Raw genomic sequence first — 26,952 nt, 5'->3', positions numbered from 1 at the left:
CGGGGCGGCGCGACCATGGAGATCGGCACCGAGATCAGCCGCAAGATCCGGGTGAGAGAGAAGCAGCCGCGTCGCTCCCTCTCCACCCGTGGCAGGGGCCTGACCCCGCTTGTGCGGGGCAGGCCTGGCCCATGGCTGAGGCGCCGGGCTCCCTCCGGCCTCCCCTCAGGCGCGGAGGTGGCGCGGGCGCTGCGTACCGTGCACCGCCGAGCCCCTTTGCCTTGGCGGAAGGAAGCGGCGGGGTGAACCCTGCTGGGCCGGGGTGACCGGGAGCTCCCGGGGCGTGCGGCCTTCGGCCTCGCGGCTCCCCGGGGAGGGGAATGAGCAGGAGAGTCGTTGTTTTGGGAAGCGGAGTCGGGGTCCTACCGTACCCCGGAGGGCAGCACCGTCTCTCCACCGGATTTGGCGTTCTCGCCCTGCAGCGGCCCGCCTGGGACGCAGGCCCGGAACCGGGGGTTGCCCGGGAGAGGGAGCAGCTGTAGCCGGGCGTTCTGGTGTAAGCCCCCATTACCGTCAGGTCTTGTCAGCTGCTCCCACTCAGCAATCACAGTTTGAAAATCATGGCAGGCTTTTTTTCTTGCTGAGCCGGGAATGACCTTTTATCAAACCATCCGTGATTCGTTTTCTTTGCACCTTATGAGCCCGGATGGTCTCTGCTTAAAAAAGGACAGCTGGGACTTGGAAGTTGTATAGTAGCACCGGGAACTAGTATATAGGAAATATGGTAGAGAGTGTGAGATTTCCTGGCAGTTCTTGCTATTCTGCTGTCAGTCTCTCACTGTTACAACGTTTATATCATGAGCAGTGGAGAATAGGAAAAGTAATGTGTTAAACCAACGTGTTCAAACAGTTAATGATGAAAACTTTGCTAAGCCTCCCACCGTTTTGCAGTTAGAAATATTTTGTTGCTCCATTCCTTAAATGCTATTTCATTATTTTTTTAGGGTGCTATAAAAGGAAAGTTGCAGGAGCTGGGGGCTTATGTTGGTAAGTTTTATCATGTGTTTAGCAATCTTCTTCAGGTTTGTTGTTGTTAGATAGGAAACAACCAGCTAGTTAATGGAACAGCATATTTACTTACTATTACTTGCGTTACTGCGTACAGAAGCCTTCAGCATGAGGTGAATTGTCTGAAGTGCTGGACTAGTATGAAAGAAAAAGACTTACTTCACAAAATACGTCTAGCCGAAGAGTAAGAGGAGGCAGTCTGTGGACATCAATATATAAAGAACTAAAAGAAAATAACTAAGAAGGCTAACAGTCTCCCCTTTCAAGGAGAAATGGTGGCAAGGGATTTAAAAGAAAAACAAACAATGATGTGTCTGTGAATATTTAAGGAAGTTTCTTTGAAACACAAGGAGAAACATAGAAAGCAAGATCCTTGCAAATACAGCAGCAGTTACCTGTGATGACTCTGAGATGGAGTGAGTCTTTCTTAGGCATCTTTTCAAAAGCCTTTTGAATTCAGAGTGAGACATTTGTCAAAATTAGGAGGAAGGATATTACTGTAAGACAGAGGTAGACTGACTGGTTTAGGAAGTACAAAGGCCATGTCAGAAACATTTATGTAGGACAAATCTCCAAAATGTAAGAGCTTGATTGTTAAGGGGAGAACGAAGAGCTACGTTAAGCTGATGTTGAATCTTAGAGGCAGGGTGAGATTTTATTTTGGATTGTGAGGAGAGAGATATGAGCAGTGTGAATGTCTGTGTTTTTCTTTTTTTTTCTTTCCTGAATCCAGGATTAAATGGATATTGCACTTAAGAGCAGGTTTTTTTTTTTTAAAGCAGTGAAAGTTGGTAACTTAACACAGTGTTCTGTTGGAAGCAGAATAACTCAGTCCTGCACTGCCTTGTTGTTGTCTGTGATACTTCTTGGATTTCAGGTGAAGGAAAGGAATTGAGACCATAGTTCAGAGATCCCATGAGTTGCAGAACCAAGTTCAAAGTTTGTAGTTTGATCTTGAATTCATCTTATTTCCTATTTAAAGAGGGCTACATCAGCTGATGTTCTGAACTCAGCAGGTGCCAAGGAACCGTGTTTAGAATTTTTTCATTGTAAGGTCGTCTTTTTTCACCATCTCAAAAGTTGTCTTTTTCAGTAACTCATTTTTGGTTTTTTACTGTCATTCCAGGTTTCAGTTTCTCAGTCGTTGATTCTTTGTCTGCTTTTTCCTGCATTTCTGAAAAAAATTTTTCTTATCTCTGATACCAGGATGCTGGTAGAATACTAATAATCTTTGATTCCAACTATGGCTGATTATTCTTTCTCTGTTTTGCTTTTCTTTCTGTTTCCTGTATTCAGAAGGCAGTTCCCAAGATCACCATACAATGTCTGCACTTTCTTCTCAGTCAGCTTCTGAACTTCTTTAAATAACCTTGTTTTCTTTATCACCAAGTCTGACTTCCCTTGGCTTCTTTTTTGTTTTTAAACCACTGTTTCAAAATTTCTGACATTTTCCAGGTTTCCTTTCCTGACTAGGGTATTTTGGACAACTTTTCCAGTAATGTTTTTGAAAAACTCTCCATTTCTTCTTTTAGGTAACTGGTAAAAATCAGTTCTCCCTCATTCTAGCCTCTGTAAGCAAGAATCATGCTTTTGTTTCTTTCTGTAGCTGCTAGTTCTTTTCTTTTGAAAAGTCTTCTACAGTAAGACATGTTGAAACTTACTTGTTGTGTAGAATTTCCAGAGGAAAAATTCATATCTGTGAAGCAAAATAAAGATAGTTAAATATTCATCAAGTATCAAAATTTTCAAAAGGTTGTAGTTTTGCATACAATTTAAGTTGGCATAAACCAATGCGGTCGCCGAGAGAAGCAGTTGTTTTCTTTCTTTCCTTCTTCTATCATACTGTTACAGGTAATTGTGCTAATTTATGTTTTGATCTATACTTAAAGTATCTTCTTCTATACTTTATCATATGTTGAACCACCTGAGGAGCTGATCAGGTTTAGAAGTAGCTTGGACAAAAAATAAAATTAATTCTAAGTTCCTAGATCTGGGTATCCATCCATCTTGTGCAACTTGCAGTTTACATTCAGGGGGAAAAAAAAAAAAACCACCAAAAACAAGTTGGGGTGAGGCTAGGAATGTGTTATGTTGGAATACTTGAATAGTGATAATGGAGTGCAGGTGCAATGTATGAATGTTATTTCTGTAGTACAGATGGGTATATAGAGAGACATACAAGAAAGGCAATTTCTTTGATTGGTATTTTGATTTCTGTTTAAGATTTTTCATTTTTTACATCTTTTTAATGTTGTGTACAAACTTAACTTGATGAAATTAGTACATCTATTTTAGTGCCTTGGTTCAAATTCACAATTTGAAGTGGATTTCCCAACTGTCTTCACTTACTATGTTCATGTGATGGAGTGGTATTGGAGAGCATGAGGTGTTTGATTAAACTAAATTGAAATATGTGCTGAAGAAGCATACCTAATTCCCTCGAGCCACAGACATGCCATTCAGTCCTTCAGGGTAGACCAGAGCTAGGCCAAAGTAAAAAGCCGAATAACAAACTCCCCGAACCCTTAATGTATTAAGGGTCAGATTCCAAGCACCTTCCTATCCATTCTGATGAGTAGGCGTACTCCGTGAGAGCAGTCCAGCAAGGGACTCACTCAAGGATTTCTCGCTGTGTGTGAAATTGCATATGTTAGGGAGTTAGAGAGTCAGACTCTCGGGGTTGCTGGTTGGTTTGTTCATTTTCTTGTAGATAGAAAATCTGGAAGTTAATACAGTTTTGATTTGTTTAATGCACAAATCAGAAAGGGATATTTATCTGGTCTTTGTAGCTAAAGGAAATTTGGCAAGGATAAATTGGCAATATTTGAAATGATGAAAATTGTTGTTAGTGTTCAAGTTAAAGGATATAGGCAGCAGAGTGGCTTTCTTCTATCTTGTCCTTTTTGTGTTTTATCACTTTTTAAATACTTTGATCTTATCTTTGGCTTATGCTCTTGTGAAGTTGACGATCTTTTATTCCTCAGTCATAGCTGAAACTTGTCTTGAACCTCAGAGGAAATGGAAGTCTTGTTAATTTGCTTACCTAATCCTCTGCCTGCAGAGTCTTTGTAGTAAAACTGGAAAAAAAAATCTGGTTACATGTTTAAGGATGTTTGCTACATCTTTTATGATTTATTATACTTCAAACCAACATTTTTCTCTTTCTATTAGATGAAGAGCTCCCTGATTATATTATGGTTATGGTGGCCAATAAGAAGAGTCAGGAGCAGATGACAGAAGACCTTTCCCTTTTCCTTGGAAACAATACTGTCAGGTTTACTGTCTGGTATGTTTGTAAGTTACTTGTCGCACTTCTTATCAGTAATCAGGACTGCTCTCTGTAAGTGAAACCTGAGAATTTAAGCACTTACTTACTTCCCATTGTGTAATTTACATTAATCAAAACTTTTACTTTGCAGGTCCAATAAGTAAATCACTTTTAGTCTGTCATCAGTTAGGCTATTGCAGTAACAATTAAGTGGCAAAGGACTGGAGGGCTTCTATTGTTTGTTTGCTTGTAAGTCCAGGCAAATTTTTGAATGAAGCGTGAAATGCTCAGGTAAGTGGGGGCTATATGTTGACTTAAAAAAAAAATTATTCCTGCAAAGCCCACTGTGAGCATGAGAGTGTTGTTCACTGTAGTTAGGTGTAAAATGGTTCTTCAAAGGCAAAATTCTTTGCTTTTATGCTAATAGTGTTTCAGATTGCTGTTGTGCGTGAGAATTACTATATCAAGGCAGATGAGCAGTGGATCTAATCTTGCATACTGTCTTTTGACAAGGCTTAGCACCAAATGTTTAGGTATTCCCACCTCTCAGGCTGTTTATTTATTACCACCACCCAGCTTTACAAAACAAAAGTAGAACCCCAGAATTATTATGAGCAGGACAAATTAGCAACAGATGAACTCTTTTCTAAACTCCTGACAGTGTGGATTAATTTATGCTATGCTGCATGACAGCCTTAGCCATTATATTTCTCATGCATTTTCTGATACTGAGTTTGGCTTAGAGTATAAACCTTTAATTAACTCCATGTTTCAGAGTATCCATACAGATATTTCACTCCAGAGATTTTTCTTGCATTCAGAGTTGTGTATTTTTTTAACTTAATCTTATTTCTGAGTCTCTAACCTAATATAGTTTTAAGGAATATTATTTTGTTTTGTATAGATTAGAGAAATACTACATTTTTTCTGCTTTTTCAGTTTCCTTCCTTTGAAATTTTTGTACTGACTGGTTACATTCACTTCCAGTATTTAGTGTATGTGATTAGCCAGGTTTCTTTTTATTTGGTTAGGAGCTTTTATGCTATTAAATAGCAGAGAGAGACATTTTAGAGGTTAGATGCATTATGAAACCATAAACATTGACAAAAAGTGAAAATTAGTTCCACCTATTACAATTCACTGTATTAACTATTGAAACTGATGGATTTCCATGTGACAGCGTTACTTGTATGGATATAATTTGAGTTTGCTTTCAGATTTTTCAATTTTTTCCTGCCATTTGTCAGAAATATAAGAAAGGAGTGCAATTAGGCATGCACTCCTTTTTTTAAAAGTACACAGGCATTTATGTTCTTCGTTCCCTCTTGTGGCCTGCTTAGGCAAATTTGTTGGGTTTCACTGTATCAGTAAGTCATGCAGTTGTCTTTCTCGTAGTAGTTTTGGGAATCAGTTAGACAAATTAGTGAGGTTTACAAGTTGACGAAGGTAACTCCAGTACTAGGGTTTTGACTGAATCCTGATATACAGTAAGTAATAACACAATAGTATGTAGCAGAAAATACTTCTTTGGCTTTGTAAATGAAACTAAAACTTTATTGACAAAAAATATAAAGATGTAGAGAAAGCAAATTTCAGCAGGGAAGAGAAATCAAGATTCTTTTTATATATAAATATATTTAGAACTGGTTATCAACTATATGTAGATATTATACCTCCTGCTGGTTTTGACACCTGCTTAAATTCCGAATGTAATGAGTCTTTTATTCTCAATTCAGTATCCACATAATAAGTATCCACATACATAAATACAATTTCAATTTCAGAGTGCTTTATCAAGTAACAAAGTAGGTATTGGTTAAAAGAATGATGGAAAAGAAGACAAGATGAAACCTATGCAATAAGCTGTAAGAGGACTGGTGGAAAAAAGTTAAATAGCATTGTAGTTGGGAGTTTCATATGCTCTTATATCTTTTAAAGGCAACCCAGAATGTTTACATTCTTAAGTACTGGGTCTCTGGCTAAATACAATACTCAACAAGGTCTGCCTTCCTTGGTTTGTCTCTGTAGCTAGTAATTTGGGGTCATCTAGCAAAAGTCTCACAGCAGTTCTGTGGCAGACCTGGCAATCCTGCTGGTTGGCCAACACTTCTTACGCTGAACCAAGTGTCAGGTCACAGTTATCCGGAGGTCAGTGTGAAAACTGATATGCGTCAGCAGAGCTCAGTTGACGAAACTTTTAGGAGTGTTCTAGTGAAACGTCAGGAGGAGGTTTGAGAAGCCTTCCTTATACTCGCATGCAGTCTTACTTTTCCCAGTTTTAAATGTTCTTGTTCCTTACCTCCTTTCTAATACTCAGTCTAAATTATGGAGAAGCCCATGATCAGGTTTGAATTCCAAGCAGGATATGCATTTAAGTGTTGGGATTATTTTTTCTTTTTTATTTTTTACTTTCTTTTTACTGTAATGTTTGTTTATTTTTAAACAGCATTATTTTATAGCCTTTTGATTTTCTGTATTGCTTCAGCTTGGTGCCTTTTTCACAGGCAAATGGCAAATTTGGTACCTTGCTGAAATGTTTTTGCTCACCAACATGTCTCAAATATTGTTGGTATACACAAAGCATGCTGGAAAAATCCTGAGTATGTTAAGTGCTATGAATTGTACATTGTTTAGGTTTGTCTTGTCAATTCTGTTTAACTTTGCTGTGTAATTAAACCTTCATATATGAAGTAAAATTTTCAGCTATACTTCAGGCTTCTAACTTAGGTTTTTTGAATCATTCCTTTTGAAGACACTTGACTCACACCATTGATTGTAGTGAAACATTGGAAAGTACTGGCTTTAATTATGTAAACCAATTAAATGCTAAAAATAGATGATGTGATGAATACCCAACCTGCATGTATGAAGATTCACTGGAGGCAAGGTACTTAAAGCCTCCCTTTTGAGGTTAAACATACGTCAGTTGATGGAAGGTGAAGTGTTAGATAAATGAGATGCTTATTATGGGGGAAAAGGCAGTTGGTTTCTGAAAGATTATTATTCTGAATGTAAGTTAAATTTCTTCTATTTCTCCTTTTTCTCTTCTGCTTCTTTCCCTGTCCCCCATCTATTTCAGGCTCCATGGTGTTTTGGATAAGCTGCGGTCTGTGACTACTGGTAAGTAAGAAAATTAATTTTGGGTGAAAGTAGGTTTGTCTTTTCTGTGTAGTGTTGCATGTCTGAGTTTCAAAAAAGATCTTGGCTGACTGTTTTGTTAATTTTCAATTTATATGGTCTTTTGGGTCCTGAGAATTTAAAAAATTGCTTTCTATTTTGAGATAAAGAATTTATTTCTGAGTCCAGAATTTATTTCTGGGTGTTTCTTTCTGATGTTTTCAGCTGAAACAGCTTTCAGCTTGTTGTGTTTTCAGATCTGCACAATGTCTTGTTTGCAGTTTCTTTGCTACATTTACTGCAAAATCTGTATTGCTGTACTTTGATGTAAAAATGAAAGGTACCTGTCTCCACAGAACCAACTAGTATAAAATCTTCAGAATCTAGTATCTTTGAGAGCAGCCTTCCTTCCAGCAAAAGCAGTTCATGTGTCAGTGATGAGAGGAGGCGTGAGGATATTTTGCCACCTCTTGCAGTTTCCAGCACTCGGACTGAAAGAAATGACTCAAGAGTTTCAACTAGCTCACAGGAGCAAAGGAACACCGCTTCACGGTAAGGCGTGTGGTTACTTACTAACACACATTCAGACATTAGTACTTGTGTGACTGTAGTAGTCATTCTGAAGAGCACAGATACTTGGAAAGATCAAAGTAGTTTTGAAGAGTAAAGCATCACTGCAGTTTGTTGCATAAAAAACATTAAATCAGGAATTCAGTTCCATTTCTTTAAGGAACAGCTGGGCTTAGATTAACTAACCAAACTAAAAATAGTGATCAGTGTGTTGGATTTGTATAAATAATAATACCATAATGATTCTTCCCTGCTGGCTTTGTTTTAAAGACAGTTCTCATTTTCCAGAACTTTATTTGCAGATGAGTTAATAGTTGGCAATTTCTTATTTTATCAGGCAGTCTTGTGAAGATGGTTCTGCATCCCGCTTAACATCTACAGTCAAGCCTTTGAGGGAATTGTCACCTTCTGAAGCTGTAATTGATATTAAACCTGAACCAGATGATCTAATTGATGAAGACCTAAACTTCGTGCAGGAGAATCCTTTGTCACGGAAGAAACCTATTGTAACTGTAACTTACGGTTCTTCTCGTCCTTCTGCTGAAATCTACCGACCACCAGCTAGCAGGAGTGCAGATGGCAATATACATGTGCACAGATTGTCACAGCAGGGCAACTTACAGGGGGGCCGGCAGTTAGACACACAAAGCTGCAGGTCTTTGGAAACAGGCCAGCTGTGCAATCCAGAAGCATTTGGCAGCTTAGCAGAAAGTTACAGACCCACCTCCAAACTTAGTGCCGATAAAGTAGGCAGTGAGGTTAGTACGAGCTAAACTATTGCAATATTTTACAATATTTTGCCAGAAACTTAAATTACTATGTACACTTCCAGTAAAATCTTGACCTCGGAGAAATCAAAGGACTTCTGTCATTGATACCAGTAGGTTTGGGATTTCATTCTTTGGGTTCGCTGATCAAAAGAGGTTGCATAGTTTAACATCATCACCTGACAGGTTGCTTCATCTCAGAGTTAATTAGCTTGTACATCTTCATGCCATATTGAGTTGGACTAATGGGTTAGCACATTGTTATGAAGCACGTGATGAATCAGAAATAATTTTGATCTCTAGATCATTGGAACAGTATGATCTTCCATAAGTGCTTTCTAAATCTCCAGCTTTACACAGTTCTGTAAACCAGTATTTTTGGGATGCTGTTTATTCATACCTATGCTAGATATATGTTAGTCTCTAAAGCCCAGATATGTTGCTTAGTAGGATTATTATTACACTATTTAGAACCATGGCATTTAAGAACTCTTTGGGATGGGTGTTGTACAAGGAGAAACTAAAAGGTGCTTGCTGCCCTACATACTCTGGAGGCCAGACTAAGCCAGGCATGGTGATAGTCCTAGCTGATTGTTTTAAAGACGATCCATATGAATCAGTTTAGAGCCCTTTGTGAGAGGAATGAAGATTGTTACAGCTGCTAATGTTGTAATGAGGCAATAATGTTGTAATTTTACATACCTTGTATTCCAAGTACATCTGTATTTGTCACATATAGTTCTCTGTCTTTACTACTACTTACTTAGTTCTGTATAAAGGACAACAAATTTTACTTGGAAATGTAGAATGCTGTACAAAGATATGTGCTGATGTCTTTGTTTTTTAAGATGGAGAAGTGAGAATGAGAATATAGTGAGAATATAGTGATTTGTTTAATGCTGTACATAAGTCATGGATGAATGACAGTCACATCTCTCCTTGGAAATATTAGAAAAAGGTCTTGTGGTAATTTTCTTCTATTACTATTTCATGAATAATGTCCAGAAGAGGGCTATTTCAGGAGTGTTTCTTAGAACTGTGGACCTTTGCTGTATTCTGCCTTCTCTTAGACAAGTTCTTGTGCTTTGGGAAGTTTTACCTTTTAAAAGGTCATTTCTTTAGGTATTGGGTTTTTTACTGTATGAATCTTCTGTATCTGTGTAGTCTAGGTCCATCCCTTAGGATACTTCTTTCTCTTTGGAGGAGATAAGATCATTTAAAGGTTACTGTGTAGAAACGTGGCATCCAGATGCCTCATTGCACTCCTGTGTAGTTCAGTGCTGAGTGATGGTTCCTACAGAAATTATTGACACGTGCTTTCTCCTACACTTTCACATAGCCTAGCATTTAAATTTGTCACTACCACATGTGACAGTGAGTGGCTGTGTCAGAACATGGACCTTGCACTGCCTAAACTGGACCATCCTGGCTTTGCATAGCTGTTAGCAACCTTTGGAATATGTCAGCTTGCTAGAAATTAATCCTTATGCTAATCTGAAATAAGAGTTGATACAGAGGCGAAGGTCATTCATACTGATTTCAGTTTTCTCTATCAGACTTTCAACAGGTGCATCTTGAAAGGTAGTATGAATTTCTTTGGAAAACCCCCTTTTTCTCTAGATGTTGGATAAAATGTCTGTACTTTCAACTTTTTTCTTCTCCTTTTCTAAATGTTATTTACGGTTACGTTTTTAATGAGTTGTTTCAGTGTAAATATGTCTGATTTTCATATTCTCTAGTGCTGTCACTTGTTTCTTCAGACAGTACAGTAGTCCCAGACTCATGCAACTTGAATGGAAGTTCTCCATCTTCTGGCTATAGGTAGAATTGCAATATTTTCTTTGCTGGCTTATTAATACATGTTTTACGCTAATTGAATTGGTTTGGCTGCTCTGTTTGTTGTAGGAAGAAAGCTCCAGGAAGAGACGGTTGCCTGTTGTAAGCTCAGTAGTCAAAGTGAAAAAGTTCTGTAATGATGGGGAAGACGACGAGGAGGAGGAAGAGTATGGATCACGAGCAGGAAGCATCTCCAGCAGTGTGTCTGTACCTGCAAAGCCAGAAAGAAGGTATTTAAGATCTCAGTGATTCTGTGTCGTTTCCAAAATTAATTTAATGAACAAAAACTTTGAAAGCGGAAGTTGGGGAAAAACTGTTTGCAGTTTTGAAAATTGACAGATGAAATTCAGTAAGCCATTTTTATATTTTTTTTGTACTGTCTTACAATTCTATGGGTGAGATCTCTGTTTGTATCACCCTTTTTCCTCTGATTTTGTAACCTGTTTTTATTATTGTGCATAAGCTGCAACGGAATGTGAAATTCTACACTGTTTGTGAAAAGTTTACTGGCAAAACAACATTAATGTTGGCGTGTTTCAGACCAGGTTTTTAATGTGGTAAAATAATTTTCCAGGAGTTTTAATTGCTTTGTTTCTATTTTGGGAATAGTTTTCAAACCAGTTATCACTTGTTCTTTAAGGTGATTTTAACTTTTCAAAAAACTTGAGAGGTTTTTCCTTTTTTTCTGCTCCCTAATTCTGTCTGAATGTCAGGTGTCATTCAAAGTACATCAGTGGTTTGTATGTGATTTTCAACAATAGGAGGAAGAACATTTAAACTAGGGAAGAGATGGTTCTAGTGATCTACAGTGCTAGCTTGTATAAGATTTGTTTTAAGCTAATACACTTTACTGAATTTATCTTCAGCCCCCCAACACATTTTTCTGATTTAAACTTCCTTGTTGTTGATGTTCAAAGACAAACAGAAAGCTTTTTTTACAGCTAATTTTGATAAAGTCAGTTTTCAGCTGGATCTTACTCTCCAGGGCAGCTGCATAATTAGCAGTGCCAACACAAACGTAGCAACAGGCATATGAGGGGCAGAGGTGGGAGGAAATGAATGGCAGAGTTCGTGCCTTTCAGATGCAGCGTGGTTTTACAGCAACTTAAGCTGAGAGGTGAAGTCACGCTTCTGGACTTCCATTTTTGAGAGCATTTTGTGGATCTGTCCACTCGGAGAATAGATTAACAAGCTGAAAATAAATGTGGGTACAGTGATTTTTAGATCATGATTTCTATCAGTATGATGCATAACTGTGTTAACCTGTTGAAATATCTGTGTTTAACATGGATACAGTTGCTGTTGCAATTCATGTACAATTCATAATTTTTTTTATCTCCCTTAGACCTTCATTGCCACCTTCAAAACAGGCCAATAAGAACTTAATACTGAAAGCAATCTCTGAAGCACAGGAATCGGTTACAAAAACAACCAATTATTCCACTGGTAATTAGTATTATTTTTGTTTGTGTTAAGCTATAATATTTCCAAGCCCTGTTTTATAAATCCAAGCTAAAAATAGCGCTTAGAAATAAAACAGAATGTTAAATAATGCGTGTCAGTGCTACACGTAAGGGATTTTCCATGTTCCGTGAACATTACATTAGTCTTCACTGATGAATTATGAAAGCATTAACAAGGGAGGAGTTATTTAAAATACATTAATCAAGATAGTAAGTCTGTAAAGTGTATAGATACAAAATGGAAGTGCCAGAAGTATTTTGAAGTTGATAGTTGCCAAGGGGAAAGTGTTCATAATTAGGCAGGTTGTTTGAGCTGTTTGGTTGATCTTTTTTCCCTTTCTTCACTCTCCCCCTTCCTTCTGAGAGGGGAAGAGAAAAAAACCAAACAGCAAAAAATCAAAATGCACTGGGTATAGGTAATAGAAGTGCAAAATAACAAGCAACTACTGACTGATGTATCAGCATATAGTCTTTGAACAATGAGGCAATGATTTTAGGTATTGAGTTGCAGTTAATACAGCAGCTGAGGAGTTGCCTGTGTGTAGGCATTCAGTTCCCCTAGCTAGGAGAGAGTTCTGCTGAAGGCAAATCCATCTGTTATCTTGTGTGCTTTCATTTCACTGGGTGTTAATAAACCTAGTGTTGTCAGTAGGAAGTATTGCACATTGCCAGAGAAGGAGCATTCACTAAACTTCCTAAACAGTGACTTTTATGCCATCTGGAGCAAGGCTGAAAGCTATCCAAAATCTTTTGCCTGCTCTCTCTCTCAAAACCTGGAAACTATCTTCAAGAAACACATGTCTTCCTTCTACATTAACATATTTACAAAATGGTCATTGTGAACGTCTTCCCTGATTTCTTGTGGTTGCGTGTATTTTCAAGGTTGCACAGTTGCTGATAAGTAGATTTAAAGGTATGAGATGTGTATGGAGTTTTCTGTGTTCAAAGGCTCTTGAATTGGAGGAGATGTCAGTGTTTGCTAGAAGTGGGATGTAGAGTGAGCTGGTTTTAATACAGAATAAATTGTATGCGTGACTAATAAAGATGATTGCCAAGCTTAGAATTGAAGAAAAATAACTAAGAATAGTTCTAGTAAACTGTGGAATTGCTTGACTACTTAAAAAATATATTTCATACAGTAAATGAACTTCTAAAAGAAAATTGTGCTTCTTCATTAATAGCAAATAACGTAAGTGCCTCCTAAGCATTAGGAGCTTGTCTTCATTCTAGAGGGTAAGCAGAATGAGCAGTTTGTTACAGAAAGAGGTAGGAGCACTGATACTCCTAAGTTCTGATGCCAGTTATCCAGCAAGGAGTGTTTATGGTGGAAAAAGCAGCAACACAGGGAACAGTAATTTGAGGTGATGCAGGAAGCTCTTTCTTGTGTACATAGCAATATGGCAGGAAATAGAACATAGGCAGAAAAATTTTAAATTAAAATTATTGATTTTTAATAGTGGTGATCTTGTAATTTGACTTACCAACATGAGAATATTTCAGTGGAGACACCAAAAAGCATCACTGTGGTTTAATACAGGGGAGATTTGTGAATTTTAGCTGAAGTATCATTCAGGTTGTTCCACTTCAGAGGTAGTATTTAATGTATTTTTTTAAGTATTGAATGAAATATAGAATTAAGCTAATTTGAAATAGATAGGTAAAACAAAACGGTAAGATCATAAATGATAAATCCAGTACTGAGCGGTACCTTTTTGTTGTCTGTGTCAGAAGTTGAGTACTGATGTGATATTCAGCCAAGGGAAGAATATGCTTAGCTTTTCACAACCAGTTCTGACAGTCTTAGCGGAAGCCAAGTAAAGAAGTCAACCTGTTGTCCTGCTACCCCCAATTCCGTGCTACAACTACCCGAAGGGGGGGTGTAGCAAAGTGGATGCTGGTCTCTTTTCCCAAGTAACAAGTGATAGGACAAGAGGAAACAGCCTCAAGTTGCAGCAGGGGAGGTTTAGGTTGGATAGTAGGAAGAATTTCTTCACCAAAAGGGTTGTCAAGCATTGGAACAGGCTGCCCAGGGAGGTGGTTGAGTCACCATCCCAGGCGGTATTTAAAAGACACTTGGGGATACAGATTAGTGGTGGACTTGGCAGTGTTAGGTTAGTGGTTAGACTTGATGATCTTAAACGTCTTTTCCAACCTAAATGATTTTATGATTCTACTGAGTTTTATATGCTATTTGCAGGCACCTTAGCACAGGGTAGCTGGCACAGTATGAAAAGCACACATTGGTAATCCATGATTGTTTATATGAAAGGTGGAATGAAAAGTGATTTCAATACCATAAGAAAGTACTAAATTAATTATGTGTAGAAGTGGATGAATGAGTACTTTGCTGATGTTACTCGAATCCTTCTCATGCTGTTTTGTATTACAAGTAGATGTTCTGAGGTGCCACTCAGTGCTCTATGCACATGCATAAATGTTCTTTTCCCCTGAGAATTTTACAGGTAGCTAAATATGCTTTTTATGGAGATAGATGCTTGGGATTTTTTTTGTGTGTGTGTGTAGGAATTTATTACAGTTATTTTAGCACCATATGTAAAAAATAGTACTATTGTGTGATTGGGTTGTATGTAAATGATTTACCATTGTTTCTTTATTTAAAGTTCCACAGAAACAGACTGTTCCAGTTGCACCAAGAACTCGAATTAGCCCAGAAGAATCTCAGTTAGAAGTAATCCATGTGCAAAACAGACTGCCTGCTCTGAGTTCTCAGCTTCAAGTGGAAGAGCCAAAGGAGCAGACAGTTGAAGGAATTCAAGGTCATCTGATAATATTCTTTAAAAGGTTATACCAGGGAATGTCATTTTACAACAGGCTGAGCAGAGAAAAGAAATGCTTTTCATTTTTAAGTCAGCATCAAAAGTTGCATGTGGAAATGCCCTGAAAACCAAGAAGCTTTCTAAAGCGTGGCTGTAAGATAGATACGTACATACATGCACACACACAGAGATAACCTCAGAGGAATTAATCAGTAAGCAAAGGGTGATATAGCATTCTGGCATATCACTGAAGAATAATTTTGCATAAGCAAATGCAATAAGCAAATGTATCCATTTATATTGGGATAACTTCTGTTTTCCCCATCCTTTACGTTTTTTCCTTAGTATCTTGTAGGAGTAATTCTGTTATGAAGCTTACGTGAGAAAGTTAAGATACTCTACATTTGGGATAATTTTGCAGAATATGAGTATTTAAAATATTCTTTCTGACATATTGTTACCACACAAATAGTTCTAATGTTTTATTTTTTTGTGTAAATATTGGAGTACTGTGTTTGCTGTTACAGGACAGCTGATGCCAGGGTAACTCTGTGAACCTTAAGCTTTTTTTTTTTACTTCTGTTATGAAACTCCTGAAGGAAATTGGCATAACATTTAAAGGCAGTCCAAGTACCTTTCCAGCATGATTTTGTTACAAAGAAAGAACTGTGTGTGTGTGTCTGTGTTAGTTACAAGGAAACATAGAAGTAAGGCAGTGGAAAAACACTTCTGTAAGAAGTCACTTTAATCTTCCTAAGCATTTAGATATTTAGGTTGTCGAATAACATTTGGTTTGAGTAAGATCTTTGTTACATCAGCTCATGGTCATAGTTGAAATTGTATCTGTAAAGTACATAAGAAGAAGCTTTATCAGTCTTTGAATTAATGTACAGAAAATACTTACACTAAATATTTTTGCTCTTTTGCCATTGAAATGGAAATGACAGCTTGCTTAGGAAATTTACAGAAAGCAAAATAAATTTTTTCAAACCATAAGTCAAAGGTAGAACAGTGCTACTTTGATTTGTTTCGCCTCTTCTAAGAAGGCCATAAAGTAGTCCCTTGTAGTTAGCTGCTTTCCTGTGTGTATGTCCTCTGAATAGTTACCACCTCTACAAATGAGGAGGAAGAACTCGGCCTTTATAAGTTGCCATACTAACAGACCTAGTTTGTACTGAGCAATGATTATGGGAAAGACTAGAGTCTTTCAGTATTTGGATTTTGCCATGCCGTCTGACTGGAGGAAACTGGTTACTGTTTCTGAAACAATGAGAAAGGGGTTCATAGCAATGAGAATGGCTTTTTTTTTGTAAGAATTGTGGAGGTTTGTGTTGTTTGGGTTTTTTTAATCGAAGGAATTAGAAGAATATGCTTAAGTTCTTTATAGTTTCATTTTGACATGCAGTAAAATATGCTTCTAATTACTGTTTGGTTTTTTTTAGGAGCTGAACAAAAGGAGCTCTCTTCTCGGCTCCAGATTGATCCTGTGATTGAAGATACCTTGCAAGTGACTCAAGGTTAAGTCTTGTCATCTTTTATTTTCAAATTGAACACTACTGGTCAGTGAATGTTAAAATATAACTTCCTTTTCAATGAATTATACTGATTTCTAGGATTTTCTAGTTTCTACATCTCTAAGGAATGAAAGTGTTACATCGGTAGGTGTTCAAAGCCTGAGGTGTTTCGGGGGTGTGTGGACCCCCTTCAATGCTGTTTCAGCACAGCCATTCCAGTAACAAAGTTTCCTGGTCTGGCCTAATATGTCCTATGGCTCTTGTTGATCCATTTTGTGGAATTAGCAAGGAAGTAAAAATGTTTTTGTGAAGCTACTAGTAAGAAATTAAAACAAAATAAATCAGCTTATCGGTCATGTAAATTGCTATTAAAAAAAATATGCTATAAGTTAAAGAGTACAACTACAACCTTATTTTTCTCTTTTCTGTGTAATTTTTCTCCCAATTCAGATTACTATGATGCAGAATCTATGGTCCATACAGATACTAGGTCATTTATCCTGAAGAAGCCCAAGTTATCTGAGGAAATAGTGCTGCAGAATCAGCAATTGGGAAAGAGGGCCACAGAGGCAATGCGAGTACTCTCAGGACGTCTAATACAGACACGGTAAAAAGTTACTTCGTTTAGGACTGTTATTAGTCCTATTAGTTATTAGGACTTGTTTGTGGTTTAGATGGAATCATCCAGTCATACTTGTGCTTTGTCAGTCCTTTCACAGTCAGGATCTGTGAAATCATGGAAAATGGACTGATATTGAATAGCAGAGGAAAAAAAGCAGGGGCAAAAAAGTCCCAGAAATCCTTCTAAATGGAGAATAATTCCCAGGGTCAACGGTAGCTTGAGCAGGTCTTGATTTGCAAGAAAGAAGAAGGAGGAACTGAAAAGTACTGCTCTCTTTTGTCATAGCTGTTCGCATTTCTGAAATCTTAGTTAAGTAATAATTTTGCTTAAATTGCCTTCAGTTTTATACCTGTTTTACCCTGAGATTACATTTCTTAAGAAACATCTTTTAATGCAGTATTGAGTATTGAGCTCCCAGTGCTGGAGGGAAAACAGCACATTCTGCATTCAGGTAGCTCAGTACCCGTAAGCCAACAAACAGTGAAGTGGCATGTGGGACAAGTGATTTAAGGCTCCTTACTGGTGAGTTTGGCCAAGAGAAGTTTAAAATTCATGTCAGCTTCAAATGATGTGTTGTGGATGTTTTTTCATTTCCCCAAGGAACACTGACCAGTGCACAGTCATTTTGCTAACTTGTTAAAGGCCTTAATAGTTCCTGCTACCAAGTAGTTTTATGTATCTTACCTGTAGAGTTAAGAAACACTCAGAACAATGTGATACACTTCATCACTGTGGACTGCTGTGTTTGAGAAACTGTTAGTGTTTCCTTTCCATTAGTGGCTTTAAACAGCCTGTGTTCATTAAAAATAAAACCAGCAATGAACAAAAAACCCCAAAAGGATCCCATTGCAATGTCACAGTTGAAAACTGTGGCTGTGCTACAGGAGAGTGTTAAATTTTTGCATGTGAATAGGTCAATTTCTGACTGCTTGAACTTGAAAGTTCTGGCTAGTGATGTTTTTATTGTGTTGCTTTTCTCTCTTCTTAAAGGCATTCTACACTGTAGTTGCTTTTAGCCTAATTTCATAGAGACGCAAAGTTTGTATCATCACTGTTTGTCAAAGATGAGAACTCCATAGCGTGTTTCGAAATACTTAGAATCATATGCCATTCAGGAAATCCCTCGGGTGAAATGGGTGGGACAGTGGAATATGCATCCGCTGTTTTTATGGTCTTTTATCCACATTGACTACTGTCAGATACAGGATACTAGGCTGGACTGATCTTTCGATCAGGCTGAGCATCAAAGTTCTTAGTGTCAGTTATTTCAATTCTCTCTTCCTAGTCCTAAAAACTTTTACACCGACTGTTTCATTATGCACTGCTCAGTATTTTTGAGGAGACACCTGTTTTGTGTGTTAAAAGGCTTGTGATTCCAAGAATGGTATTTACCCTCTCTTTTTTTGTCTCAGAACTGTGAATTCCTCAAAAGATTAATTGCTTTCTTTTATTTAACTGTGTCTATAAATGAGCTTTCAGATCTATCTGTTGAGCAGAATGCAACAAACTGAAATGTACCTGCCAAATTCTCTGCTGTATGCCATTGAAAGCTGTATTTCTTATTAGTGCTTCAGGGACAATAGAAGGCAAACTGTTAATTGGAGTACATTATTAGTAGCATTAAAAGAAAATGTGTTACTGCGTGACTCTCCATAGGTTAGCTTGTACTACTTTTAGTTACTAGTGCAGCTCACTTTTACTTAAACCTCTGGAGTCAGAAAATCTATTTTTACTACATTTCTTTGATAGAGACCAGCTTGCACAGCCAGAGAAACCTGCTAGTCCCAAGTTCATCGTGACACTGGATGGTGTGCCCAGTCCACCAGGATACCTTTCTGATCAAGAAGAGGAAGATATGTGTATAACTGAAGGATTAAAGCCAGTTACCCAAAATATGTGTGGTGGCAAAGGATTAAAAGGTCTTCGAGCACAGCAGATGCAAATTGTAACCAGGCAGCTAGAGAGCTGCGATGGTAATTATGCTTACCAACAGGATATAACATTAATGTGAAGGTTTGATTGTGGATAGAACTCTTGAATATATATCATTCTTAAGAAATCAAAGTGGTGGTGTTTATTCTTCAAATTAGAACATTCTTTAGGCAAATGAAATGTGGTAGTTCAGTGGGGCCATATCTTCAGAAACCTTTATCTTTGTAAACTAGAGTGATACAGCACATAGGTAATTCTCCACACATCTCGGTATTGGTAAAATTTGGGTTTTTTTTCTTTTGAAAATGTAGTTTGTCTACCTTGCCAGAAATCTGCACTTCTAGTTGACCCATTATCATTTGTCCCCATGCTGATGGACAGGAGATTTTATGATGAACTTTTTGCTGTGCCTTGAACTTTAAAAAATACGTTAGGTGGTATCAATGTTTCTGTCTAGATTTGTGATATCAAAAGGAGCCTGTTAAGTGTAAGGTGTTGGTATAGTCTAGTTGCTAGAATCTCTGAAAGTAGAACTTAAAGAGTGTATGATTTTACTTGAAGGTTTGCATATTCAGGATACCTTTTGAATAACATGGGAAATTGCTTGCTGAAGCCTATGTTTGAATTGTTTAGAATATAGAGGATATTGTTTTGTCATAGACCTGTTGAATACTTGCTGTAAGGTCATGCTTGGATTCTTTTTTTTTTTATTTATTTAGTTTTCTTAGGAAAATAAAGATCTTTATTTTCCATAGTAGCAGTGCATCCAAATTTTTTGAACTAAATAAAGGATAGTATTTGATGCTATACAGGGAACTCTTACATTTCATAGATCCAGCTGTAAATATGTAATGCAATTACGAGAGAACCATGGGGGAAAAGCAAAAGATCTTTTAAGGTCATGTCCTTTCAGTTCCACTGGCTGCAGAAGTACTATGCATATCAGGCAGTCTTAAAGAAGAAAGGAATGTTATATATCCATTGGCACATTTTTACTAGTACAGTGAAATATAAATTGGAATACTACCCTTGCAAATCTGTGTTTTTACTAGTATAGTCTCTTTCACACTCCTGTCTAAAGCTATTGGGTACAGGAGAGTGTTGATGATATAGTTATATCTCTGTTAGTGATTCTTATTTGATTAGCTATGTTAGCCAGAAGTAGCACGGGTGTGACTGGAGTTCACCCAGAATCAGGTCAGTGTGGAAGTGATTTGTACAAGCAGTGTGGTTTTACAATAGGATAGCGTTACTTGGCTTCCATACATTGTGAAGATAAGGCATAAATGAGGCTGAGGATGGAATGAAGCTGCAGCAAGTGTGTCACTAGTAAGATCAGAGAGGTAAGTCTAGCAGTCCTGGAAAGCTATGAAAAGCCAAAGGTTTAGGCAGATTTGGGAAAATAAGACAACGCTGAAGGTATATGCTTAATTTCCTGAATATGCAGAATGAGGTTTTACAAATAATGTTAAATATGAGAAAGTCAGAGTCCCGGGTTCCCGTGAGAGTAGTGAAGGTATTGAATGTTTCAACATGGAATTTCTTAAAATACTTTTTGGATTGCAGTCTGGGTTCAGGTAGCTGAAGTGAACGTGGTATCTGTCCAAGCAGATTACATCCAAGTGGTTCTTTTTCAATGCGTGCTTCCATACTAATAAATTTTATCTGATTAGTGTAAAAATTGATTTTTTTACTTTATCTCTTGAAATAATTTTCTGGACCCAAAAATACCTTGGAGAAAGGAAGCATAGCTATTATTAACACATGGCTTAGTAAAACAGTCATAACTAAGGTTCAGTTGAAGAATCTTTGTCTTGTCTGATCAAGATCAGGTCTATTTAACTTTCACACCTCAGTTTGGATTTGTGAAGATAAATTTATTTTGCTTGTAAACAGTGTAAGTTTAATCTTTTATCACCAAAAGGCAGCTGTCAGTCCAATATTATGACTTCTTTCACTTTGTAGTTTTGGAAATTTTCTTTGGCTAATATGATTGTACATGAATTTTTACTGTCATGACTTTTTTTGATTTAATAGAGGCTTATCAAGAATTGGGTTAAAAGGAGAGAGAGAGAATAGAAAATATTGTGAATTTCAGTTATGGTATATTGTGTGCGCCAAATTGCATATAGAATCGTAAAGGTCCCAGCTGCTTTTCTTTCTTTTTTCTTTCCTTTCTAGTGGATATGGAACAGTTAAATGTGCTGCAAAAACAGGAGAAGGTGCTTGAGCGCTGCAAGTACTGGCCCGCCTGTAAAAATGGAGATGAATGTGTGTACCATCACCCCACACTACCTTGCAAGTGAGTAGTGCAAAGCTCACCACTTGACATGTGATTTTTATTTTTATTTCGGTGCTACCAATTTCCCTTCTGCATTATTCCAAGGTGGTGTAAGTCTGTTAGGGTAGGATCGGAGCTAGATTATCACACTGTAATTTCTTTTGTTTTCCTCCCATCTACCATGTGTCAGAATGCAGTGATGTTTTTAGTAAGTAGAGTCACAGCTGTGCTCATGCAGAAGAAAGTTTAGCATACAGGTTGGTGGTTTTATGTTGCTTAGAGATGTGGGAATCGTTGTCTTCTTAAAACAACAGGCACTCTTCGGCTAGCTGTCAAAATGCTTTTGAACATGTTAGGGTACCATTACATAGTGATGCAGTGATATTTTTTTTTTTTTTTTTTTTTTTTTAAATTTGAAAGCAAAGACACTCTTCAATGTGCACTGTGCCTTTGATTTCTCTTCCACAAGCAGCAACAGCCTAGAAAAACAATTTCTGTTTTGAGATAAATGTTACCAGATTGGGTAGCTTCATTTACTCAGACGTTCAAATTTTCTTTTAAAATCCGACATAACTAAACTCAAAATAACACTTTCTCTTCACTGAATGAACCATGTTACTTGGGGAATTCTGTGCCCCTCTGTGTGAAGGTCTGAATTCACAGTGCCTTTGCTGCTCTGCACAGCGCCTTAGGAATAGTGTGTCTTGGCTTGGAACAAGTAGCTTGCTACTAAACTCCTCTGAGTGTGAGGTAGTTCACTTATTTACTGTGTGTAAAGAGTGTCCACAGGGGAAAATGGGTACAGATCTGTTTGAGTACAGCTAGTACCCTAACACCTGCATGCCCTGCTTTGAAAGTAACTAACACATGCACAAGCTCTGTTGTAGTTCTGGCTTTCTGTGATACTCTGGCTTTCATGCGCAACAGCTGCTTGGGGATTTTGCTCCAAGTATGGGCTTATGACTCAATTTCTTTTCCCTCAGAGTTTTTCCTAACTGCAAATTTGCCGATAAATGCTTGTTCATCCATCCAAACTGTAAATACGATGCAAAGTGCACTAAGCCAGACTGTCCTTACACTCATGCCAGTCGACGAGCTCCCCATCCACCTCCTAAACCAGGTGAGCACCTCTTGTTTTTCTGAGCTTTAAATGAAAGCGCCAAAGAGAAAACTATTTTTGGAAGCAGAAGCTGTGACAGTGGTGAAAAAATAATTTTTCGCTTGATTTTACTTAATTTTCTTTCAACTCTTAATGCTAGATGAAGAATAATAATCCAGTGTTACCACAAAAACTGTTATCAGAAAAATCCCTGAATGCTTTTATGCAAGACTCCATACGAAATCTATGGAAGTCCAAAGTGGTGACTTGCACAAGCGGTCCTTCCGTCTGGAGGGATTAGCCAGGATTGCAGTTTTACTCAAATTTGTTTCTTAAATTGGATACATGTTGTAGCAAGAGCTTGTGACACAAATTGAAACCAGAGGTTTCTGTCTTTGTATGAACGTGTTTTTCTTTAATGACACCGTAGGAGTTAACTTTATGTGATGATGAGATGACTTTCAGGGATGAGGTTACCCACTGAAGGCAATAGCTGTGTTTGGATTACGGGTTGGTATTCCTGAGCCTTTGAACAGTGCTCCACAGAAAGGTGGAGGCCCTTTACTCCACTGAAGTGATGGTCTTCAGGAAGTGGTTTAGCCCTTAGTAATGCTACGATGCAGTTTTGTTACTCTGCCAGAAGACAGAGTACAATGTCCTTAACTCCTGTATCATTTCCTCTGTATTCCTGGAAAGTGCACTGCCTGCGCTTTTCAGTCCCATTAGCTGAAACTCTAACAGGCTTGCTGCTATCTAAGTGTAACATTTGAATGTCTCTGCCTACCAGAATCGCTGCTTAATTTGTTGGGAGCATTGCCGTGACCGTGGTACCATCGGTCCTGAAATGGTGAAGAACCGAGACTAATGATTACGTGACAGTCTTGTTCTACCCCAGTATGAGATCCACTTAGTGCATTGTGATATGCTTCCCATATTTCTTGCAGAACTTTGGTGTATTATAAAAAGTAATTTCTTGCAGAAGCATTGATATATTTAAGTTTGTGTGGAAAGGTATTAAAAAAGCAATCTATTCTGATCCAGGCTCACTTCCTGTTCTTTTCTTTTCCACTGTTAGCACCACTACCCACACCATCGATATCCTCCAGTAGTCCACTGTGCAAGTTTTTTCCTGCTTGTAAGAAAATGGAATGTCCATTTTACCACCCAAAAGTAAGAATTTATCTCCTATCTCTTCCCTTCCTTTCTAGAAAGATACTTGAAATATGTTACTTTGGGTCAGGAAATGTCACTAGCATTTCACACTTTTTGCTTTTACTTTTCACATTTTAACTTTAGCTGAGAAATGCACTGGGTCCCCAGGACTCTGCTCCCAGATACTACTAGACAGATACTCCGGCTTTTCCTCTGTCTTTCAGATAATGCTGTGTCATGCTCCTAACTTGTACACACAGGTCAATTGAAACTAAACTCTAAACCCTTAAAAGCAAAGGGACTTCCACCTGTCGGTGCAGTGGCAGTTTTGGAGCTTCTAACTCTTAACTAATACTTTTGAAAAAGGATTTCTTTCTGTCATTGGGTTGAACTGATTGCACTAGTCTATGTAGTTGTTGATTCAATTACCTATAATGAGGTAAGTCATACAGTAGTACAAATTTGCATGTAACATTCTAGGTTAGCTTGTTCAGGAGTGCAGCTAGCCAGCTTTGAGTAGCCTCTTCTGAAATGCTTTCATTTTTAGCATTGCAGATTTAATACCCAGTGTACAAGACCAGACTGCACTTTCTACCATCCAACTATTGCTGTACCTCCACGCCATGCCTTGAAATGGACTCGAACGCAAACCAGGTGAGATTTTCTTTAGAGTGTATGTTTTGACTTGCATCACAAATGTAATTCTGCTCACAGGAGTAATGTGTGTGTGTGTGTGATGAACAATGGCAGTTGTATGAAGATAGATACCTGTTACAGGCATCTTTCTTTTAAAGAGAACTCTGTACTGTTTGTTTTTAGTAGTATAAATGCGAACTAATGTGATGCAACACTGAAAGAAAGACAAGTGCCCTGCAGCTAAGGTAGGGGACAGTCACTGGAATCCTGACCTGGACATGTTGTAGTTACTGAGTTTTATTTGAATAAAGCTGAAAATCCAACATCAGCTCTTCTTTACTGTTGTTTCATCTTGTGTCCAAGCTGTCTTTTCCACAAAATGTTCAGATGTTTCTTGGGAGTGTTTCTGGCAGAACAGCTCATTTCTGTCATCTATCTGTGATTTCATAAACTGGTAGCAAACTTCCCAAAGCTGCAGTCAGTGGTCTGTCTTAAAGACAGCGAAGTCAGTTGAGCCTTTCACTCCAACTACTCTCACGTGCAAAGGACTTAATGATTATGGGGGTAGGTTGCCAATCAGTTCTGAAATCATCTTTACAGACTGGTACTTACACAAATTGTTTTTCTCTTTCCCCTCAGTGAATGATTATGATACAACTTGAGACTGAAGTTTGCCTCCTTTGGACAGTAGCGGAAAGGAGGATTAACCACCAGGGGCATGGGATGTTAGAAAGATTCATGCATTTTGAACTTTTAATATACATTGTTTTCATAAAATGAGGTTGATTGATTGCATACTTGAAATGTCTCTAATTTTCCAAGTTTGTAAGTTTGAGCAATTTTACATTTTTTTTTACACTGTAAGAAGAAAATGTCTGTGTAAGAAAAGTTTTACTTTAAATTCCATTAAAAACTTTCAAAGCACATTTTGTGTTCTATTTGGGTAACGTTTCTTGCTTAAGATGAGGTGTGCTGAAGAAGCTAGTATATCATCAGAAGGTCTTAGCATATTCCCATATTTGGATCATACTAGAAGTATTTTTTGTTCAGCAGATACAACTGAACTGATGTCCTAGCAAATAGCGACTGAACTCTTCACCTGCTCACAAAGAGCATAAATGGTTTGGCTTTTGGGCATTTTTTCCATCTAATAGTCATCGTACCCCTGATACTTCCTCAAATGGGGAAAAAACAAAGACCAAGGGAACAAAAATGCTTCATAAGCAATAACAATGAAACAATTAATGGTATTGTGCTCCATTTAAAAAGCCTACAAAATTAAATACCACTTCACTTGAAAATAAATGGTTTCAGATGTCTCTATTTACACCAGGAAGATAAAAAGTACCTCTCTGAATCTCCTTCTGAAGAATCTGGTTTTCTTCCGCTACACCTGACCACTGGGCAGACGTTAGGACGTTTCTCAAATGAGATAATTAGAGTGACTTACAGTGCAAAAAGTAATCCCAGGAGGTGACCACAAATATGTTTAAGTGGTAGTATAATGATGAAAAGTGTCGAGCAGTAACATAAATGCACTTTTTTATTAAATCTTTTGTATCTTTTGGGGAACTACATTTTCACAAAAATATACAAAATAATTTCTTTTTACAAATATTTACATTTGGTATCAGAAAACAATGTTAGCTACATGTTTTAAACTTAAATTTGACAAATATAGTCTGGAATTCTGAAACTTAACACTCCAGGAAAGTTTTTTTCTTTTTTTTTGTGAAATAAAGTACTCAAAGTTCATATTCAAATTTTAAAAAATCTTAATGCAAAAATCTGACATTTAATTTTTTTATATATATATATACTTTAAATAAACATACAACATCATTGTTACAAGGATTAGATGTTCATGGTGGAAACCAAAATGGAGTACACTTAGAACCATGATCCTTACTACAGTAATACATGACCATACCTTTAGACTAGTTTAAAATACCTTTTTTTTTCTTTTTCTTTGTTAAAGCAAGAGGGATTATCTGACACAGTCCATAATGAAACACAACAAATCTGAACAGACAACTGGATTTTAAGCTTAAAAGAACTACAATAAAGTATTTTCCTAAGGTGACCTGACAGGGGTGTGGAGGAGGAGAGGATGGGCTCTTGCATTGTATGGAGCAATACTGAAACAGATTTCCAGAGGAAAGACTGCAAATTACATTATTTTTTCTATAGAATTTTCCAATGCCTTCATTAGCTGTCCCTTTCAGAAATAGCTGCCACCATGAAGCTATTTTCCTCTTCGGTGTGAGATGAGGAGATGATAATCGTTTGTAAGGGCAGCAGCAAACTAGTACTACCTCCATTGCTGAATTTGACCAGCTTTGATGTTTTATAACCTACTGTACAATGTTTCGCATAAGGCAAGCTGCTGATTTTTCACTGCTAAAAAAAAAAGTGAATAAACCAAGCCACAAAGCTCAAAGTGTATGTATTTTTAAAGGGAATGGTTCTAATGCATTTACTTAGATTATTACATTGCTTTAAGTAACTGATCATTGTGGTCTTGAGTGTATTCTTACGTGAAATTTTACATTAAAAATGCACTAACTTTCTTCACAAATTAGTAATGCAGCTGTATACCCATAACTGAACTAAAAAAGCATAAACAAAGCTTATAATTACCAAATACTGCTTTAAAAAAAAAAAGCGCTATTTCGCACCTAAAACCACAATACAATGATAAGTAAAGTAGTAGCACGTACAGGAAAAATAGACCAGAGATGTGGGAAGTACTACCCAACAGCACCAACATACACAAAAGTACAGAAAACCATTTTTTTCCCCATGCAATTTATGCCTGTGTTCATGCTCAGTTTTTTTAGAATTTATATTTATTAAATTCCCAAAGCGTACAGTATAGAGCATGTCCTGGGTGTGATGGGTGTTTGAAAA

At 37.5% G+C, this 26,952-nt stretch overlaps 1 protein-coding gene across 1 annotated transcript; it reads left to right on the top strand.

Moving 5' to 3' along the window:
* On the top strand, positions 1-24,925 carry ZC3H14 (zinc finger CCCH-type containing 14). Its single transcript, XM_059819994.1, has 17 exons — positions 1-51; positions 945-987; positions 4,180-4,294; positions 7,356-7,396; positions 7,750-7,945; positions 8,301-8,721; positions 10,636-10,796; positions 11,912-12,012; positions 14,651-14,806; positions 16,249-16,323; positions 16,771-16,927; positions 18,692-18,915; positions 21,056-21,176; positions 22,139-22,275; positions 23,330-23,424; positions 23,954-24,060; positions 24,682-24,925. The coding sequence occupies exons 1-17, from the start codon at positions 16-18 to the stop codon at positions 24,686-24,688; spliced, it is 2,193 nt and encodes a 730-aa protein (XP_059675977.1). The 5' UTR covers positions 1-15; the 3' UTR covers positions 24,689-24,925.
* Positions 24,926-26,952: the final 2,027 nt, after the last annotated feature.

The sequence above is a fragment of the Gavia stellata genome, chromosome 7, assembly GCF_030936135.1.
Source record: "Gavia stellata isolate bGavSte3 chromosome 7, bGavSte3.hap2, whole genome shotgun sequence".
Lineage (NCBI taxonomy): Eukaryota > Metazoa > Chordata > Aves > Gaviiformes > Gaviidae > Gavia > Gavia stellata.
Note: the sequence above shows the minus strand (reverse complement) of the source record. Positions and strands in the feature narration are given on the sequence as shown.